The sequence below is a fragment of the Panthera uncia genome, chromosome F2 (assembly GCF_023721935.1).
Source record: "Panthera uncia isolate 11264 chromosome F2, Puncia_PCG_1.0, whole genome shotgun sequence".
NCBI classification, from domain to species: Eukaryota; Metazoa; Chordata; class Mammalia; order Carnivora; family Felidae; genus Panthera; species Panthera uncia.
In genome coordinates this window covers 4,598,407-4,620,200 of record NC_064812.1, presented here as the reverse complement: position 1 = coordinate 4,620,200, position 21,794 = coordinate 4,598,407, and the positions used below count along the sequence as shown (strand labels likewise).

The window sequence follows — 21,794 nt, the reverse complement described above, 5'->3', positions numbered from 1 at the left end:
CCCTCTACCCCATCCAGTGGCTGGGTCACTTGGCCAAGCCTTTGGGCTTCTCTGCCAACAGCAACATGGGGGATATACATGATGCACGTGAGGGAGCCCACAGGAGCCTTGGGCTAGACCGCCAAGGAGCCGACGTGCAGGACCAGTCATTTCCCGGCAAGTGGGAGCCATGGGCTAGACCACCAAGGAGCCAGCACGTGGACCAGCCATTTCCCAGCAACCCCATGGCTACCACCATTCCCATCATATAAAAGGGGAACCAGATGGCGCTCACATACTAGACAGGGGCAGGAAATGGGCCAGTTAGGAATTTGCAAGGTACAGTGGGGTCCATTTGCCCGCCCCCAGATCCACTCTCTACCCTCTGTCCTACTCAACAACCTGAGGCTGCCCCGTGGGGAATGTGTCATGGGGCTAAGTACCTGCTGGCCTTGGCTAAGGTGGACAAGGAGAGCCACCTTCAGGAAACTGGAGTTGGGGAGACCCTGCTCCCATGCTGGGCCCAGCTCTCTGGCAGTGGCCTTGAACCCACAACGACAGCTCCAATTTGGCAGCCCTTCCCCACCCTTGTGCTCTCGCTTGGTGCTGAAAACTGGGGTCAGGGTCATGGCCATGTCGGCCTCCCACCGTGGCTTATCTCTGGGCTCCCCAGCATCTCAGATCAGCCCCCCGCCCGTGGCTCTGTGAGAAGTCCCTCCTTCAGCCTCTCACACCATCTGAGTTGTGTTTTATTCTCACTGGAGCCCTGACTTGAGAGTCAATATTCATCCAGAACAGTGAGATGACATACTGGTTTGCCAGGAGGCCCTCTTTCTCCTGGATTTCCTGGTACACCCTAAGAGAAGAAAGAAATGAAACATTAACTGTGCTAAGCTCATCATCCAGAGCCACTCTGCTCATGGCCCCCCACCTCTGCATCCGCCAAGTGTAACAGGGTTGAAAAAATTCACCCAACCGTAAAGACTGGCACCAATAAAAAGGCATGGTTTGAAACCTCAGCCGAGCACTCAATGCTTCCCAGAAAGTATTCAACTGTGGCAAATATTTAGAATATGCCCACCCTATGACTCCTATCCAAAATGCAAAGCTGCAAATGGCTCATGCACACATCCCACCATCCTTCTCCAAACACAGGTGAAAGGGCCAGCTTGGAGAGCAGGACTGGTTCTAATAGCACGTTGAGATTGGGGCAGGCAAATGAGAATATGTGGACAGGTTCTAGAGTGTAACTTCCTCCTCTGCAGTGGAACCAAGGAAGGGAAGGGGAGGGTGACTGATCGTCCCTGCCCATAGTGAACTGAAAGTATAGATGGAGAGATGCACATCTAAGAGTAAATGCTACCGCTTAATGGCGCCAGACATCTTTGCTTCATAGGAACTCATTGTTGCCAGCCTACCATCCAGTCAGAGGATGCAGTGAGCAACACCCATGTAGAAGACACATGGTCCCTATCTTCTTGGAGCTCAGATCTATCTGAGCAGAAGCCAGACAATGGATACTAAGAGATGACTACCGTCGTCACGATGTCAGAAGTGATGCATCTTTAGCATCAGATAAGGAAGAAAGCCCTTGCAGGGATGGGTCAGGAACAAGTCCGTGGAGAACAAGTCCATGGCACCTGACTTGAGCAGATAGGACCAGGTAAGGAAATTGACAAAAAAAAAAAAAAAAAAAAAAAAAAAAAAAAGGAGGCATTGTATGGGACACTGGGAGCTAATGAGGTTCTGAAAGCATAACACAAAAGCATAAGGAGTAAAACTAGACAATACAAAATCATAGGTCACGATCAACCTAGGTCATAGATCAAAAATCTAAAAATGTTCCTGGGGAAGGGGCAGGGATTAGTGGAGAAGCACTATTCCTCCGGGGGTTCCCTGGTCAAGGGGAGGCTGGGAGACAGTGGAGGTGGGCTTCCAGGGGGGTCCATAAGAACCCCAGCTGAGTGGGTACCATTTCTCATTACTTACGTCCTGGCCAGCTGGTCCCTGGGGGCCGGGGAATCCGGGTAAGCCTCGGGATCCCTGAGGAAAAAAGAAGGTAAGTCACTCGCCAACAGCTTAAGCAAAATTAGGTCCCCCATTCCTTGGCAATAGTTGGTTCCCATTGTACAAATGGCCTGTTACTATGAGGAATCTGATATAATGCGTGTGCCAAGATTCCCTGCTCAGTGATTACTCATTTCCCCATTGCTGTGGAAGTGGGAGTGTCACACACACGCGCGCGCACGCGCACACACACACACACACACACACACACACACACACACACACACAGAATGCTCTGGAACACCTTCACTGTGAGCCCTCCTGCTCAGGCCCCAGGAGGAAGGCCCCTTCCTTGAGCGGAAGGGTCACAGGGTCAGCTCCCGCGGTGAGCGCACTGGGGCTCACCCCTCTGCATCTGGTGGGCTGCTGGCCGGCTGTGCACAGTGTCCACTACATAGAGGACATTTATTACTTTCTATTAGAAAATCATTCCCATTCTGTTGAAAATTTCTGGACAGTATCAGGAATTCTCACACATATTTTTCACTGTGGATCTCCCTTCCTGTGGAAATCTTCCTTAAATAGAATCAGCTCTCTGTCCTGGCAGGTGCCGGAACTGTGCCACACGGCAGCTCAGGAGCAAACCCTGCCTCTCTGAGGACTTCCCAAAATGTCCCCTTCACATCGACCCCTCTGTAGGAGCCCCATCCGCCGTATCACCAACCCTATTGCTATGCTACATTAACTTGTTCTGAAATCTGATGGCTATCAATTAACTGCTCTGAGCCTCTGTTTTCTCATCTATAAAAAATGGGTATAAAAACGCCATTTCTCGGTTCAGAAATCACTGAGTGCACAGAATTTTCATGCAAAATATGTCATCATCGGTGCTAATACGCAGCTCCTCCCGCTCTGGGGGCAGTCTGTAGAAATTCACATTTTCCTGGTAAATGCATGCATATGCTTATCATCCATGGCGGCCACTCCTTAGAACAAATGTTTATGGAGAGCTTTCCTGTGGCTTCACCACATTTAGTCCATCGGAGCTCCGCAAAGGCCCATGGGTCTCTCATGCCCACTTTACGGATTAAGAGAGACCCCCCCCCCAAATTGATCAGGATAATGTGGCTGGGGGTGGTGAAGTCAGGACTCAAAAGCAGTTCTGCTGGTAATTAGATAAAATTCGTCAAGCCATGCTGTCCTTCTGTGATGCAGAGATGCCAAAAAAGCAAAGCCAGTCTCATTCTGCCCAACTCTAGCACGCACACACCAGATTCGATGACCACCCATCCCCTTCCTAATCTACCACTCCAGAGACTGGCGGTTATTTTCTAGAGATTGGAACTGTTTAATGTTAGGGATTTGCAGAAACCACTTTCATTTAGCTGCCCCAATATAAAATTGCTTTAATTAGAAAAGAATTTCTCCATGAAGCCCAGCCCTTCATTTCACTCATACTGTACCGGGGGCCCTTTGTCTCCTGGTGGTCCAGAGGGTCCCTAAGAAACAAACAAACAAACAAAACAAGTAAGTAAAGTCAGAAGGAAATACCGTAAACATACCGTAGCTATGATTTCCAAGCCAGGTCTTCATTGTCCTCGAAGGAGTGCTCGAAGGGCACCAGCTGCCCCCTGGTGTTAAGCCACAGTCACACCTGCTCACAACACCCGGACATGCCACACATGGAGATCGTCCTGGAACTTTCTCCATTTGCCCTTGAACAGGTACCACCTTATCCTGGCACCCACTTGCTTCCTGACACTGAGCTTATCTCTAGTTTGGACCTCTGGTGCAGGGTGGGAGCCAGCATCCCGGGATCCTCGTGCTGTGCTTTCGTCTTGCTTGGGACACGCTGGGGGCACACGCAGGGCCAGACTCCCCAGCATGGCCTGTTTTGGCTGATGCTGCTGTGGTGGCCCCCACCTCCTAACAGGGGATGTTCCCCACCCCGGTCCGCCCTGCAATGAGTGCATCCAGCTTAGGATTTGGCTTCTGGATATTGCATCTAAGATGTGGCCACTGATTAAGGCATTACTGTGTGGTTTCAGGTCCTCCCGTGAGCAGAACCCTCCCTTGCCCTGAATCTTCCCTATGCTATGCTTCTGCGTGGAAGAGTGTGCCCTGCTCTTCTACCTGGACACATTCTTGTCACACTTCGGTTCTCAGTTGAGATGTCACCACCTTGGAAAGCCTTCCCCGGCTTCTCATGGGATGCTCATTAGAGATGTCCCCTAGCCCCTCCATGCACCCCATCCAGGACGCAACGTTGGAGACCAGCCTCACTTCTCGGCTGCCTGTCCTCCCCGCTGAATGCCTGAGTGCTGCGTGATCAGGTGGGTACTGAGCACCTTGCTCGGCATGGTCTCTCCAGCACTCAGCACAGTGCCCCGTGGCAGTTACGGCAAAGTACAGCAGAGCAAATGGGACTCCATCAAAATGAACATTTTAGAGTATGGGAACTTTGGAATCAGGTGTAATCACGCTCACTTTTCACTGATGATCAGAGTCAGGCCAGAGGAGACTGAGGCTTGCCCAAACCACACCGGGAGTCACTGGACAGAGGGGTTAACACACCTCCTGCCCAGTCTAGCGTACCCTGCGTCTCTGTGTGGCAGATCCCAGGAGAACTTCCCAGATATTCCCAAGAGGAAGAAGGATTGCTCATAAATGCATAGGTTTCTGGCAATATGACAAGCCAGGTAACCTTAAAGTCTGCTTATTAAATATGTCCCAGATGGGGTGCCCAGTTGGCTCAGTCAGTTGAGCATCTGACTCTTGATTTCAGCTCAGGTCATGATCCCAGGTCATGAGATGAAGCTCAATGCTCAGAGTGGAGCCTGCCTGAGTTTCTCTCTCTCTCTCTCTCTCTCTCTCTCTCTCTGTCCCTCTCCCTAGCTCATGTGAGTGCTCTCTCTTTCTCAAACAAACAAAAAGTCATTCCAGAACTACCTGATAAAACAGAGGTAGCATCCTCTTAAGTGCACTGAAGAAAGGAGGGGGAGTCTCCAGAGGCCTACGGGCAAGCAGGTAAGTCAAGCAGATAAGACAAGAGACCTACTTCTATTGCGGGTCTATTTGCCTCTGAAGCCACTTTCCCTGCCTTACTTCTCATTGGTTCCGCCATGTGTCAATGTATACATGGGCCAACGCACACACACCTGAAGTCTACGCTCTTCTGAGTAGTTCTCTACTGAGGCTGCACTCATTCCTCAAGGAAAGGACCCAGGGACAACTGATTACCAGCAAGGGGAACACTGCCAGGTCACTTCAGAGGCACCCTGGGTTCTAAATGAAACTCCACGACCGACCTCAAGCACTTAACTTGCTCATTACATTGAGCTCCAAATTTCTCTCTCACGTTACTTCATATAAAATCCACATGTGAAAGATGAATTCTGTTGTCAAAAAGGCGTTCATTTCAAATCTTAGCTTTATCAATTATTAGCTGTTTGGCCTTAAGCAAGTGACTTTGTCTCTGAGCTTTGGTCTCCCACGCAGAATGCAGAGCTAGATGGCCACCTTGCCTTGAGTGATCAGAAGTGAAAACAGATGCTCTAAGTAGAGAACTAAGCCATTCAGTGCATGGCCCACCCTCACAGCTCTTTTGTCAGTATACGTTCAAGAAATTTAATGAAAGTGTTGAGGAGGACGGTGTGTATAATAGCATTCTTACATGTGAAGCCTAAGCATGTTTTCAACAACCACAACCCTCTTTTCCAAGACTATGCCCTATGATATGCTTGCTCAACAGCCACTTTACCCCAACACACATATCTTGGCCTTTGGTACCATGTTCCACTAGAAGGAAACAGCTCCCTGGAGAAATGACTGATCCTGGATCTGGACAAGGAATGTACACAAACCTAGAGCACCTTGTCATTCCAAGAAGCAAGGACACGATTAGAGACTGCTAGGCTTTTGTCAAAGGTACTCAGGGTCAACAGGGATAAGCTCCTATTGGCATCGGCTAAGACAACCTGCGCATCAACAGGAAGAATAACCAAGATACATAAAAATGCATCAAATGTATTTGAATCCATGAGTTCAAAATTACTGATGAAAAACAAAAGCACCTAATTAATCATCTTTGTGAGATGCTAGGGAATCAAGTCATTATTTGAAAATAACTGAAGGGGAAGACTGGAACATTCCATATGTATTGTACCATATGAATTGTACCACTGAGTATGTAAATTATAATTGAGGGACCTTTCCTCCATCTAGAAGTATTCTAGCAGATCCATAAAAAAGAGTTGGTAGAACAAGAAGGGCATCAATTTGCAACCCTTGATGTGCTAATTGATCTAAGCATTGGACATCAAAGAGTGTGAACATCACCACGAGAGAGACCACCAGACATCATGTGCTTCCTGATGGAAGAACACACTCCCTGTGAAGTCTTGCCAAAAACATCAAGCCTGAATCTGATCAAGGCTCTAGGCCCAATTACTGATGTATAGAAAATGCAGGCACAGGGCAATGTGTTAAACTAGTAAATTAGCAAATTCCAGACTGTGGGAAGCTCTATGAGACCGAAAAGTAAATCTTGTTTCATCAATAAATAAACTGCAAAAGGAAAGAAAAAATAATGGAGGGAAGTCTACATATTTATAAAAGAAATTTTTTAAAAAAATCAGCCAATTACTGTCTCTATTTGGGTCTTGATTCGAACAAAAGAGAACTACGGAAGCATGGCATTTATGGAAGAAATATGAACTTGGCCATTGACTGGATATTTGATGATGTTATGAAATTGCTTTGTGGAGTGTAATAGTGAAACTGTGGTTGCATTTAAAAGTCACTGTCTTTTAGAAACATACCAAAATTATTTACAGATAAAACGAGACACATCTGGGATTTGCTTCAAAATAATGGAGGGTAGTTGAGGATGAATAGGAAGCAGTGTCCTTGAACAGGGATCCTGGTTGTTAGAGCTAAATGTGGCTGCGTGAGGCTCATTTGGCTATTCTCCCAAAATATTCTTTTGGTGTATCTGAATTTCTCCTTGATAAATATAAGTATACATATAGTGTATATGTATGTATGCATATGTATACTATATACTATGGGGTCTACATGTATGATACTATATGCATATTACATACACTGTATATTATATACGCCACATAATTATAAAGTATATATACTCAGTAAGTATAAGTATAGAGTGTGTGTATGCGTGTATATACACTATCTGTATACTACACACTATGTACTGTATGTATATTATACTATATGTATATTATATATACTATATATATGTATACTATATACTAAATGTATATTATACTATATGTATATCACATACATTATATATCATACACACTACATAAATATAAAATATATATGCTTGATAAATATAAGTATATACAGTGTGTATGTATGTGTGTACATATACTATAAATATACTATATACACCATATATACACATATATACTATACACACACATACACTATATATGTAGCATGTACACATAGTATACACACATGCATACACATGCACCACAATGCTTCTGTTATTTGCTGATAATTGCAGACAGTGAAAACTCACAAAACCGAAAGCCCCGAGAGGCTCTAGATACGCTAAACACCTTTTCTCTGCTATGCTGCTATGCTGACATCACTGTTTCCCTCTGAGGGTTGGTCACCTCTCACCCCTTCTCCCCACTGATAACCTAACACCAAGGTGCAATTTTCTGCTCCACGGTCTTTTATCTGAACGCTAACGTGTGCCAGGCTCTGTGGTGGTCATGGAGGATGCCTACACTCAGTGCTCAAGTAAGGAAACCCACCCTTCTAATAACCAATGGGGACTCAATGGGTCTGGGTTGAAAGATGCCAGAGCTGCTGACACCTGCCTGAGAGACTTGGGGGAGGCTTTACCCAGAGGGTGCCAGGGGACAGAGGTTGGGGGAAGAGGCCGGTGGGCTTCACAGGCAGGGAAGGGCAAGCAGACCCCGGCAGAGGAGAAGTCAAGCTTTGCGCAGGAAAGAACAGTTCCTTTCCTTGACATGGGAATGCCTGGTGGCTGCAGCCATACTTTCCCAGGGCAGCTGGGGTCTGCCTGGGTGAGAAGGGCTTGCAGTGCCCCTCAGGAGAGGCTTCTGAGTTACGGATGAGCTCAGATCCAGGCTCCGGGGTGGTGTGGGCACCCCAGCGGCTGGAGAAGGCCAGGCGGGGAGGCCAGGGTGGAAATCCAGGAGTGAGGTAGGAGGGAGGCCAAACGAGGCCAGAACAACAGCCTGGCCCACTGTAAAGGAATTGAGATCAGCCACAGAGATCGAAAGGAGAGCTCCCAACCAGAAGTGACCATGGAAACTTATTTTAAAACATTTTGGGGGGCACCTGGCTGGCTCAGTCAGTCAAGGGTCCCACTCTTGGTTTTGGCTCAGGTCATGATCTCACAGTTCATGAGTTCGAGCCCTGCACTGGGCTCTGTGCTGACAGTGCAGAGCCTGCTTGGGATTTTCTCTCTCCCTCCCTCTCTCTGCCCCTCCCCTGCTCATGCTCTTTCTCTCTCAAAATGCATTAGTAAACAAACAGAAAAATTTAAAAAAATCTTTTTGTTTCATCAACCAAGACTTGAATCTAAACACCAAGAGTGGGATACTCAGTTCCTGGTCATATGCAGAGCTCTAGGGTATGAGGGTGTCTCGCCATCCACACCCTCCCCACCTCGCCCTGTGCACAGAACAGGATGGGAGTGCGTGTCAGTGAGTAAAGACCTGCACATTCCCTGGGCATCAGCTTTGGGGTAACTAGTGAGAAATGCCCATAATGAAATGCCTGAGAAATGTCCCCCAGCAGGGCCAGATAAGTGGCCACGTGGCTGCACCAACTCCCTTCGAGGGAAACTGGCCAGCCTCCTTCTTGGGATGGCCTGACCTGAGTGGCTCTCTGGTTCTCCTACACAAAGGAACGGAACCAAACAGGCAGATAAGACACATGAACAAAACGCAACGCTTCTGTATAACCTGAAACCGACGTGACCTTGTGTGGCAACTGTACCTCCATAAAGAAAGGGGCAGAGAACAACCGCTAGCCTCCTGAGTCGTAGCTCAGAAGCCACGGTGCGCGGAGAAGACGCTGTCCCATGAAGACTCACGAGCATGGACGTGTCACTATCGCTACCCTGCCCAGAGCGCGGCAAGATGCTCGGGGCCCAACCCCAGCTCCGCCAAGTCCCAGCTGTCACTTCAGGCAAGTGGTGTTACCTCTCTGTCTTCACTGGAACATGAAAAGGAGAACAGGACCCACAGGTCCTGGTTGCCCTGCTCACTGCTGCCCCCTGGAGGCCAACCAGCGGGCTCGCTGGGGTTACTGTTCTGCCACCTTTCAGGAGCTTTTATCTCTAGTCTTATTATACTATTTCCTAGATGATGGGGAGTTAAAAAAAACTGTTAGGACACTGACACATTTTATTGCACATCATCAGCTCCATGCTTCTTTCTTCCATCGGGCTGTCAGCCTAACAGCGAGCCAGTCCTGACTGACATGTGACTCTACCTACACCAAGGAGGGCGTCGGTACAAAAGATTGCAGACGGGAAGGAAAGGTCGGGGGAGGATTTTTATGACATTAGAAGGTCAAAGGCAGGGTGCCAGGTGTCATTACCAATGTTATCATGATGTAACCTCACGACACCCCGGCTGCCGCTACAGAAATTACAGGCACTTCACCCATGAAGAAACTGACAGAATCAGAAGGCGTGGGTCTCAGGGAACACGGTCGTCAGCAGGAATCTCGCCCTTGCAGACCTCGAGCTCCTGGCTTCGGTGAGGTTCAGTAGCACTGTGATCTGCCCTCAGGCCTAAGCTGGATCGTTTTTAAGCGTTTAAAACCTTGCTAAAGGAAGATCAGAGGCAACTTGGAGATTAAAGGGGTTTTTTGTGAATGTCTTGAATCTAGAAGCCAAACCCCCCACAGCTGCTTTGCCACCCATATCCCTGTCTAGTGAGGTGCACAGGCTGGCAGGGAAAGCCAGGGCTCCCTTCCAGCGGGGTGGGCACTGCTCCTGGATGCCAAAGGCCTCAGAGCATAATGCCAGGGAAGGGAGGACGTGAAGAATAACTTATAAGCTGATCCGTCCTTAATGGGAGCACTTAATGGAAATGGATAATCCCGCTCATCCTGCTGAAACCACCGGGTGAGGTGACACAGGCGAAGAGAACTGCTTTGGGAGGATGTGGGAGGTGATGTGCATCCTGGCCCTGGCACAGGACGAGCTATGTGACATTGGCCAAGTCACTCCACCTCGTGAACCTCAGATTGTTAACCTGGAAAACAGTGATGTAGTCGAGCCATCAGCGCCCCTCTCCAAATGCCCCCTCCCCCTGGCACCTGGCAGCATCCCGGGCTTTCTGGAGCCACAGGACAACTCTTGGCCTGAGGACGGGGCAGGCTGAGAGCTCCTGGGAGTCAGCCCTGCAGGGAGCAGCCTCCACCCGCTGGCCAAGAGGAGTGGACACACACATACACCCCCGCCTTCCCCCCCCCATTGGAGAACAACTCTGCGATGCACCAGGCCTCTCACCTCTCCTGGGCTGTCAGCAGAAGGAAGTCCTAGTCGTCCACAGCCCAAGCCTGCTCGTGAACACAGTCTCCCTCACTTCCCTTCCTTCCCCCACAGGCTACCCCCCAAGTAGTGATTTCTGGAGCATTTCCCAAATAAACTCCTTGCACTGAACCTTGTTCTCAGGAGAGGCTTCTGCAGAAGGCAGCTTTCACCCAGTGGTAGGGCACATTCACAGGACTGCAGGAGGCGGTGGGTACGCAGGCTTCTACACTGGGCACCAGGCCAGACACAGACCACTCGGCAAATGGCCCTGGTCCCGTAAAGAGGCAGCTGAGTCCCTAGTGAACCCACACCCCTGGCATCACCCCCTCCTTCACCTCCCCTGACTCTCAGCACACCCCTGCATCCTCTGTGCAGATTCCCAGGTCATCAAGAGCCTAGGCAAGGGGCCAAAGACAGGATTTATGAAAATTCAGTAAGCTTTCGTCCGCCACGGAAGCTTGTAATAAGTTGAAGAGGAAAGACAATAAAGAGTTGATTTATAGCCCCTTGGCTGCAGCCAGCCAATTACTTTTCAGGTGGAATCACTTAGGCATGAACATATTTCATGGCTTACTTTAGCTGGCTCTGAAGCGGGAGGTGGGGTGGACGATGTCCCCCTCTACCGACTGGTGTTCTGATTAAGGGTCTGACACGGTGAGCCCGTAGGGAACAGACCGGGATCTACAGAGACCTGCTACGTGACGGAGAGCCCTACATTCACCTTACAGCTTCCCTTACAAAAAGTTTTCTATTCTAGGGTTAATTCCTACATGAGGCAGAATCCTCACTCCAGATCAGGCCCCAGGAGAAGGAGGGTTTCAGAAATAACAACGCTTGAACCCTGTTCCTTCCAGCTACCAAAAAACTGAAAAAAAAAAAAAAATAGCCAAAGACAAAAGATACGGTTGATGTAATGAAGCAGGAGGATTTGTTCTGAGACTTTCTTTGGAGGAAAGACGGACTAAAACTGGACATTCCCAAGGGGATTCCATATGCCTGCTCCATGGTTTCAGGCACTTTTAAGGAGACAGGAGCCCCGCACCCCATGTGAGATGGAAGGGCTGTGGTCATTTCTGGTGGTGAGCAAATGAGGCAAGCTGGAGGGGGGGGTTCCCTGGAGAATTTCAGGGACAGAGTGAAGGACCCAAGACCAACGGTGGTATGTAAGAGGACCACAGATGGAAGAAAAGGGAATTTCTGTTTTATAAGTGATATTGTGGGTAAGAAACTGGATTTCCTCTCAAATTATTTGAGAGACAAAAAGTAGGGTTCCTTTAATGGGTTTTTATTGGGGTCGGTAGTTCTTGAATGCAAAACCAAGCAGAGACTGGGGTCATGTGCTGCTCTGGTTTATATCCAGAATAGGGGTGGAGTTAGACTGGGTTAAATAGCGGTAACAACAATGCATGAATAGTTTGGATATGATGAGGCTTAGTAGTAGCATTTGAAAAGGACTGGGTATTTGAGCTTCTTTTCAATAATAGTAAGACAGGTGCTACAGACTGAATGTTTATGTCCTCCCCAAATTCTTACATGGAAACCAAAGTTCCCTCATGATGGTATCTGGAAATGGGCCTTCGAGAGGTGACTAGGTAATGAGAGCAGAGGCTTCATGACTAGAATTAGTGTCCTTAGAAAAGAGAACCTGGAGAGAGGTCCCTCATTCCTCCACCTTTTGAGGACGCAGAGAAAAGACAGCCATCTATGAATCAGGAAAAGGACCATCAGACGATGAATCTGCTCGCACCCTGATCTTGGACATCCAGACTCCAGAACTGTGGGGAATGAGTGCCTATTGCTTATAAGCCACACAGTCTATGATTACTTTTGTTAAAGCAGCCCAAGAGGGCCGAGCAACATGGCTCTCAAGAAAAAAGTCAATACAATGTTAAGGTGCATCATTAACGTGCTGTGCATCTTGGTAGCAAAGAAGGGACTACACAGAAGACAAATCACCAGGATTGAAAACTGGCCTTAAATTCTGAAGGCTACAATGCAGTACAAGGGGGTAGGAGGTGTGATCTTTCTGACACCAAAGGGAAGAATCAGAGGCCAGGGGTAGAAGACACAGAAGACCAAATTCCTACTCTCAATGGGAAAAAAAATTCTAATAAATGTCGATTCTCTATAGAAATAGTTGCCTACATTCCAAATCCAGGTGCATTACCTTTCAAAGAAGCGTGTCTTCCATTTCTCAAGATATTCAGGTGGAGGCTGGCTGAAAATATTGACCGCTATCCTCCACCTGGATGGAGGCGCAGGCATCCCTGGTCCTTGCAATCTCGATTAAGCTCTAAAGTCACCACCTCTAGGGAGTCTGTAGACTCATGTCCACCAGACTGATGTGCATTATTTATCAAACTACCAATCTAAGGACCACTGCATAGATTCCATTTTGGAGACTGTATGAAAACCGTCCTTGATTGCATTCATGTCCTCACCTGTAGACTAACTGGAGGAAGAGGGGTAATGAACTCACTACACCTACAGTACATGAGAGCTTGCTGTTTCCCCCACATCACACCCCTTCCCCGTCAATTCAGGTTCACGGGCTACAACTCAGATTTGCAAAGTTTGGCCAGTGAGTCATTTTTGATCTTTTTTTAATATTAATGAATTTTGTTCTCTCTTCTTTCAATTGGACAAGTCCAGTTCTTCCCCAAAGCCTTATTCCCACACGAACTACACCAAGTTTGAGAACAAAGCCAGCGGACGGGTCTAGGTCCCAATGGACTGGAGGACCGTGAACCGCTCCCAGGTTAGCTGGAAAGGGAGGGTCTCTGCAGGAAAGCCCAAGCTATACATTCACTCAGGGGCCAGCAGGGAGTGGCTGTGTGGCCTGAGGGTGAGGGAGGAAGTGCTAGAAACATAAAGACTCACAGGAGGGCCAGCCAACCCGATGCCTGGGTCGCCACGGTTGCCAGGGGAGCCAGGGATCCCAGGTGCACCTCGGTCCCCCTAGAAAGAGGAAAAATATGATTAAGAGGTCAGTTCTGAGCAGCAGAGAGCCAGTGTACAAAAGGAATCATGCCCCTCCTACCGTCCCGACTGCTATCCATCAACACCTCTCCTGCCTCCTGGGCTCCGCGTGTCTCTCCACAGACCCTAGGCAGCCCACCACCCACCCGGTCCACCACACATACGCACAGCCACCAATCGTGACCATGCACCTTTCAAGGTACCATGCCCCAACACTGACCATGGCTCCCAGTGTGGTTGTAACAAGATGATCACCCTTTATGCGACCACAGTTCCAAATTTTCCTGTGCCTTATCCAGACCTCATCACGCTCCCATCCTGACCACACCCCAGATTTTACTATGTACCTACATTTCCAATTAGAGTCCAAATCGGCAACAGTTTACCAATACTTTGTCAAGTACCTATATTTTGCAAGCCACGTTTCCAGGGGTTGGGAGAGGCAAGGATGACTGAGCTATAACCACTGCCTTCAAGAATAGTGGTTAATAGAGGATGGGCTGGAGTTCTGTCTCTAACACTCGTTCACTATTGACTCAAGAAAGTGACAAGTTCCCTGATCTTTTGGTTCTTCATTTACAAAGGAGGAGGAGGTGGGGGTGAGGGGGTAGGGGGGTGGTAATAACAGGAGCTGCCAGGTCAGCAGGTGGTCGTGCTCACAAAACCAGAGGACACATGCAGAGCGCCATGCTGGACACACAGCCTGGCTCAGGGCTCCGTGCAAGTTAGCTGCCGTGGCTCTTTCTGTTCTCACGCACCCGTCATTCTGGACTTTGATGGGAAGAGAAAAAAGAAAGAATGTCTGCCACTTCCTGGAGAAGGAAGCTGAGACTGAATCACACCATTTTATCCACAATTTCAAAATCCTCAGCCTCTGAACACAAAGGCTTACCCTAAGTCAACTGGCGGCAAAGCCTGACTGGTGCGGACACAGGCTCCTCACACCCTTCAGTTATCCCGTTTTGTATGGATGCTTCCAGGCTTCTGTTGCATCAATATTAAAGAGTTTGACTAGGCTTGCTGGCCCACACACCACAGTAAATGCTACAGCTAGAGTTTGCAAATTACTACCTTTCTAATTCCAAAATAAATTCGGCCCAGAACACACAGGGCCCCATCAATTTTGTGCAAGACTGTGCACCTGTATTAGGTCAGCTGAACTCTAGCCAAGCCTAACACTGAAATGGTGGCTGATCTTGTTCGAGCTATTTAATATCCCTGGGATGAGTTAACTCGTATGACAAACGAAAAGAGCTTTAGAAGGTTACCATGAGAAGCCAATGAGATAATGTGCACCGATCTGATTTGAGGTGGAGCCTGACATTGCTAGGCAACACATCGCTTATTAAGGTTTATGTTTCTAAGCATGAAACAAATCCCGTTAATAATCAGCTTTCCCTCTAACCATCACGTTGATTGGAAAATTTCACATTTTGGACCTTTAAGAAAAGTAACGTTTCTAAGATGATTAGTTTTCCTGCAGTAGGTCTGTTGCCTGGATAGATACCAAAGTTATATTCATTTGACCAATGTTTGCTGTGTGTTTATTACTAGCAGTGACATAGGTTCTAAGACCAAACGATGCCCATTTCCAATACATGCTGAAGAGAAATCCCGTTCATGGAAAGTAGGAGGGACAGGACTTGTGAAGTTCTCACAAGAGATGAACCGAACCCCAAACCTCTCTCTAGTAACACCATCTGCACCCACTGTTCTTCCAGGCCCACTGAGGCCATGCTTCCGGAGAGCCACAGCACCCCATGCCCCTTCCCCCTTACCTTATAAATAGGCCCCTCCTAAAATTCTCTTAGAAGTCCTGGATGGAACACTGTGTTTCTTTAGAAAAATGTACTATGGCTTATTCTGAGAAGTACGAGATGATTGGGATGGCTAGAAAATCTAATCTGCATGCATGGGGAAGGTGGGGAAGGGAGGAAGTCCAGAAATAAGGAAAAATGGGGAAAAAGTGTAATGAACTAAGGATGAACACACTCCGTGATGCGTCAGTCACAGACGCACTGCACCAATGAGACGGCCACATGGGAAGAGTTCAAACAGGCAGTCAGGTGACTGTAGGTCCAGTTTCAGGACAATGTCCACCTGGTCCTGGAACCTGGGTAAGTCCCATAGCCTCTCTGTACCTTAGGGCCCTCGTCAATCAACAAAAAAGGGAGAGAACATTCTCCCATGTATCTTACGAAGACTCATTTAAAAGGTAAGAGACAATTTAACACTGAGTATTATAAACATGCTATTATTACTTTATCAGTGGAATTAGAAGACAGAAAATAAACACACGTAAATACCAGAGAAATCCATATCCTTTTGCATCTCGGTTTCTCTTTAAAGTGTTTCATGTAAATTGCCTTACCATTTTGTTTTAGCTTGGCTCTCCTCTTGCTCCCAAGGCTGTCTCTTACATACCAGCAAACCCTAACTACTGCCAGCTAAACACATCAAACATTCATGTTTTAACCTTCCAAACGCTGACCCATCAAGTAAGAGTAGCCCAATCATCCTATTTCCATAAACCCACCTCTGCCTGTCCTCCTGTCTGTCCTCCCGCCCATGTCTGCGTGTGTCTTCGTTAACCTTAATACGCTGCTCTCCCATTGTGTCTGTCTGACCCTCTGGCATCTACGTAAGTATCTTAAGAGTAGAAACTTCCCATTCGTTCACCTACCCATTAATTGAACAAGGATTTGTCCAGTACCTAGAATGAGTCAGACCCTGTGTTGGGTACAAGGTCGATACACTTTTGCATCCACAGTGCCCAGCTTAGGACCTGGCACCAGCGGCAGCCTTTAATAGCTATTTCCTGAGTGCTGGAATGAGTGAATCCATCACTGCCAACATTTTGTCAGGTACTAAATTCTGCCTTTGACCGAAATCAACATTTTAAGAGGAAGGAGCTTGATAGAGCCAGGAGGGAACACTCAGCCCAGCCTGGAATCTGAGTCTCTGATTATTCTTTTCTGCAAGGTAGCCAGACCTGGTTCCTTTCCTGTGTTTATGGCCCATGATGATGCTAACATTTCCCCAAAGCAGCAACACTTTACAGCTTAATGGACTGAAACTTTTAGAAAAAGGCTCCAAGAAAAGAGCAAAAGGCCTTAATGTTCTGCCAGCTAAAGGAAAAAGCCTTATGATTAAGAAACAAAGGGGGCACAGGAGCTAGAATCTGTGATAGGGACTCTAGAAAATATTTTGGCTGCAGGACATTCTGGGCCAGTCCAACAGTGTCCAGGAAAGAAATGCATGAGTAAGTGCAGGTCGTGGATGGAGAATGACATCATTTCTTTCCACAGGAGCCCGTTGGGAGTTAAATATGCTTTACTCATTTATACAGAAGAGGACAAGAGGGTCTCAGAAAGAGTAAACCACTTGCTTCAAGCCATCTATCTTGTAGGTCACTGAGCTGTGACCCTAACCCACAAAATGAAGGCAAAGACTGTTCATTTTGCTAGAAATGAGTGCCACCCAAGAAAAGGAAAGGCTTCTTTAAGAACCCTCCTGCAGTTTAAGTAATTAGGAAGGGGGTCTGCCCTGAAAACCATTATATGGCTCCCCTCCTCCAGCCAGGGGTTTCTGGTCAGCACCATGGACAGCGGGGGCACTCAGCAGGCGCTCTCTGGTATCTCTCTTCATCCTTCCCTGCTTCCAACCCACAAACAGCCCATTCTTCAACTAAAGACGTCCTTGAATTCAAACTTACCTTCCCAGTGCCAATTAAGTATGGAAATATTTATTTCTAAACAACATTCTAACTTATACATGTATACAATATCAACATGGGAATGGGTCATCTGTTTCCATCCCTCACATTTTAAATAGGAGAAAACATCTGGCCAAAGCGATGCCATGTCTAACCCTGGGTCACCCGCAGGTGACACTGGTTGGTCAAGTGGACCCCAGGTCAAGGCTCTCTGCACTCCTCACCTGGAGCCTCAGCCTGCCTCTCTCTTCAGTGCTGCCTCCATCCACTTCCATGTGGGTTCCCAACATGGCTGCAGAAATAGACAAGGGCTCTCTAGGTCCCCATCTTCCTGCTGCCACCCTAAAGCTGACTCCACAGGGTGGTCTAATAATAAGGATCACTAATTTTGAATTATGTTAGAGTGTGTGTGTGTGTGTGTGTGTGTGTGTGTGTGTGTGTAAGTGGGGAGAGCGACAGGAGAGAGAGAATCCCAAGCAGCACCATGCTCAGCACAGAACCCAACATGGGGCTCGATCCCACAACCCTGGGATCATGACATGAGCCGAAATCAAGAGTCAGATGCTCAACTGACTGAGCCACCCAGGCACCCCAAGGATCACTGATGTTTATTGAGCATGTACCTCTGACAGCACGAGGTCAGGCAACTATTTTTATTTGTATTATATCATCGATTTCCCCCCAGACTCTGCCTGGAAGACAGATTTTATTAAACTCATGAATAGTAATCACAGGAAAAGGACATCTTAAGCCATTTCTGGTGCCTTTGCCTTCCTTTCTTCTAAGGGGCTGAAGGCTCCCTGTTAGGGAGAAAAGTGAGAGCACAGGAGCAGTGCCACCCAGATGTGGGGCTCAGCACATCACGGCAGCCTCAAATGCATGCCTTAGGCTGGTGGCTGATCCATAAGATCCTCCAGAGCTTGGGTCTTGCCTTCTGCTCCTCTCCACACGTGCCCATTACTCCAGGCACGTGGGACTATTTTATATGCCTCCAAATTCAGGAAAAGTTGTCTCCAAGGTTGGGTTTTTTTTCTCCAGAAAATAGGGAGTTGCCATATATTTGCTCAGATCACCCCAAGAACACTCCCATTTCTCTTTTCTTTCATTGCAAATGACAAAATAGCTAACAGAGGATACACATTAGTGACCATGACTTCCATCGGTGCAAGCTTAGATTGCTTACAGAGGCTACCTGCCTGAATAGAGGGAAACCATGCAGCAAAGATGTGTAATGTAGATGCAGCAATTATTTGGGGGCCTCAAACTTCTTACCCTGGATATTCTTGTGAATGAGCCATGTACATACAATTTAAGAAGCAACACATTCTGTGGTTCTGTTGTTGAGATCCTAAAGATAACAGCTATAGAATAAAAACTATAGTTACCATTAAATGGATGGGGATCTGGGGCTTGGGATAAATCTTCCCATCATGGCTTCCAGAAGTGATATATCCTAACACAGGTGGGACGGATGGGGGTGTGCTGCAGAAAAGTGCTGGCTGACTCAGAAAGTGATCTGGGGGGCACTCAGGTGGTTTAGTCGGTTAAGCACCCAACTCTTGATTTGGGCTTAGGTCATGATCTCATGGTTCATGAGTTCAAGCCCCACATCAGGTTCTGCGCTGACAGCATGGAGCCTGTTTGGGATTCTCTCTCTCCCCCTCCCTTTGCCCCTCCCCCAGTCATGCGAGTATATACACACTCTCTCTCAAAATAAATAAATAAACTATAAAAAAAAAGACAGTGGCTCTGGGTGTGACAGAAAATGGCACTGAAGGCACACAAGAAGAATTACTAAAATTCGTTTTCATAAATACACACAAGTGGCTAAAAAAATAATTATACAAGATTTTAATGTGGTCTTTTTATATGTATGTTAAATTGAAGCAAGAAAAAACACATTTCAATGTCCATCCATCACTGACTGACTCGCCACATGCTTACATTCAAGCATCTGAGTTGGTCAAGCCATGTTTCCTTGGAGGTGGGTGCGTTCACGGTACGTCCTGGTCTCTGAACACATTCCGTGTCCTGCCTCAGTGTCTTCTCCCCTGTAAGTACCCCTGCAGAGAACCCCTTCCTCACTTCTTCCCCTTCCAACTGCTGCAAGCACTTTAAAATCAGGACAAACATCACCTCCATGAAGCCTTCTCCAGTCCGACCAGGCTGGGCTGGGGAGCCTCCCTGGAGCTCCCTTATGCCCCAAGCCTCCCTCTATCCTAGCACTGGTCTGCTTTTGCCTACTCATTCATCTGCCTTCCCCTCTGGCTGGTGAGCTGTCAAAGGGCTGGGGACATGTCACATACATCAGTGCCGTCCCATGGCCCACCTCAAGATCCAACATGTGGCAGCAGCTTAGTGGATGTGAGCAACAGATACACTCATAAATGCACTCACTGGTGATCGGGGCACAGATGAGTCAACGAATGAATGATTCAGTGTAAAGATAACTTCAGGGAAGTGTCCCTGTAGAGTCTTCAGTCAAGCAGATGTGATTAACTGTGGAGCTGAGAAGTGACCAGAGATGCTCACGATACAGTCGTGCACGGTCCCTTTTGCAGGACAGCCCATGGCATCATGATTTGCTTGGATAAACACTTACCTTGGTTCCTAGAGGTCCAGGTAATCCGGGTGGCCCACGAAGCCCCTGGGGGAAACGAATGACATGAGGACAATGAAAGGACCACAAATGAACATCTACCATCTTCCACAAGCCAAGCCGTGCGCGCCCTGTGCTGCGGGCTCGAGAGAGACAGGGGTCTCACCGTGGCCTGTTGTTTACAAAAGAAATGACTGTTTCTGAGCTATAGGTGTCTTGGGTGTGAATTCTGACCCTGCCACCTACCGCCTCGCCTCCGTGTGACCCAGAGCAAATCCCAGTTTCTCTTAGACTGCTTTCCTACTTAAGATCCTTCTACTCAAGGCTCCCACAAGGACAGGCAGGGCCAGGCTTCAAAGCAGAGCCCATGGGCTCCAAAGCCTGGTCTCTTTCTTGTCTACCATGACCTCGAGACCTGGGGGAGCCAATGAGAAGAATCTTCAACTTCAGGCTTGAGGGTTTTGCTTGATGCAGATGCACGGCCAGAATTAAAGTCACAACTCTACATTTGCATGTATTGCCAGCGAGCCAGAGTGGAGGAAGAGGCGAGGGTCCAGTCTCTTGTGGGTTCACAGCCACGCTCTGTGACTTTGGCAAGTGATTCACCTCCCCAAACCTCATATTCCCCATCAATAGTATAGGGGTGATAATACCGCTATGGTCTGAATGCTTGTGTCCTCCCCAAACTCATAGGTTAAATCCTAAGGCTCAAGGAGATGGTACTAGAAGGCGGGGACTTTGGTGTTCAGGACATGGACATGAGGGTGGAACCTTCAAGAATGAGATTCGTGTCCTCATAAGAGAGGCTCCAGAGAGACCCCTCACCCCTTCCGTCATGTGAGGACACAATGAGAAGTAGGCATTCTGCAACTCAAAACAGAATGGGTCTTCTGGCCCTGAACCTGGCCACGCAGACACCCTGAACTTGGACTTCCAGCCTCCACAACTGTGAGAAATAAATTTCTGTTGTTTAGAGACCACTAAGTTATGCTATTGTGTTATAGTAGTCTGAATGGGCTAAAAAAAAAAAAAAAAAAAAAAGCAGCACTCACTTCCAGGGTAGTTAAGATTAAATGTTTGGTGCTGAGTGCCTGGACCACAGTTAATATAATTAAATGCTTCCCTGGCTCCATGCTCCACGGATTTATGTGGACCCTCTCACTTAAGCCTTGAGAGTCGGTCAGTCTCTCTTTTTTTGTCCCCTTTTCCCTTGTCTTTTTGAATTCTAGCTTGGTCGAATGGGCACAGAAACGCCCTGGCTGTGACACTCACCGGCTCTCCGTCTTTTCCCTGTCCGGGTATCCCTGGGAGCCCGGGAGCACCAGGATCACCTCTGGGACCAGCTGGTCCTGGACTCCCTTCTTCACCTGCTGCTCCCTGGGAAGACAGGTGGACAGTTTCCAGGATCAATGACGTGCAGAAGGTAAGCTTTTCAGGGGTGGGTGAGCCAGCCAACCGGTAGGCTTCCTGGTGATGCTCTGACTGTTCTCTACGACATATATAATAAGTTGGACTGGGTCCCCCACAATTTCTATGCTGAGGTCCTAATCCCCCATACCTCAGTTGAGAAGTAGGATCTTTTTTGCAGAGGCAATTCGTTGCTAGGTTGAGGTCATATTGGAGGAGGGCGGCCCCTCATCTAGTATGACTAGTGTCCTTGTAAGAAGAGGAAATTTGGACACAGGTAAGCATAGAGGGAAGGCAGTGTAAAGACACAGGGGGAAGGCAGCCATCAATAAGCCAAGGAGAGAGTTCTGGAAGACATCCTTCCCTCGTGGCCCTCAAGGGGAACCGGCCCTGCTGAAACCTCGATTTAGGACTCCCAGATGTGGTAAGAATGATCAGCCAGTCCACCTGTGTCGTGTAAGCCACCCAGCTAGTGACACTTTGTTACAGCAGACTTGGTAAACTAATACGAGGCAGGACTTGGGAATGGACAGGACATTTGCAGTGTTAGA

General features: G+C 47.9%; 1 protein-coding gene across 1 annotated transcript in view; it reads right to left on the bottom strand.

Annotated features, from left to right (window-relative positions):
• The window catches only part of COL22A1 (collagen type XXII alpha 1 chain), a 237,546-nt gene that overhangs the window by 66,107 nt on the left and 149,645 nt on the right, over nucleotides 1-21,794 (bottom strand). Inside the window, exons 37-42 of the mRNA XM_049632862.1 lie at nucleotides 21,109-21,213; nucleotides 19,840-19,884; nucleotides 13,424-13,501; nucleotides 3,450-3,485; nucleotides 1,969-2,022; nucleotides 791-835 (exon numbers count right to left, since the gene is read on the bottom strand). Of these exons, the coding sequence (XP_049488819.1) occupies nucleotides 791-835; nucleotides 1,969-2,022; nucleotides 3,450-3,485; nucleotides 13,424-13,501; nucleotides 19,840-19,884; nucleotides 21,109-21,213 (363 nt within the window). The remainder of the gene's footprint in view (nucleotides 1-790; nucleotides 836-1,968; nucleotides 2,023-3,449; nucleotides 3,486-13,423; nucleotides 13,502-19,839; nucleotides 19,885-21,108; nucleotides 21,214-21,794) is intronic.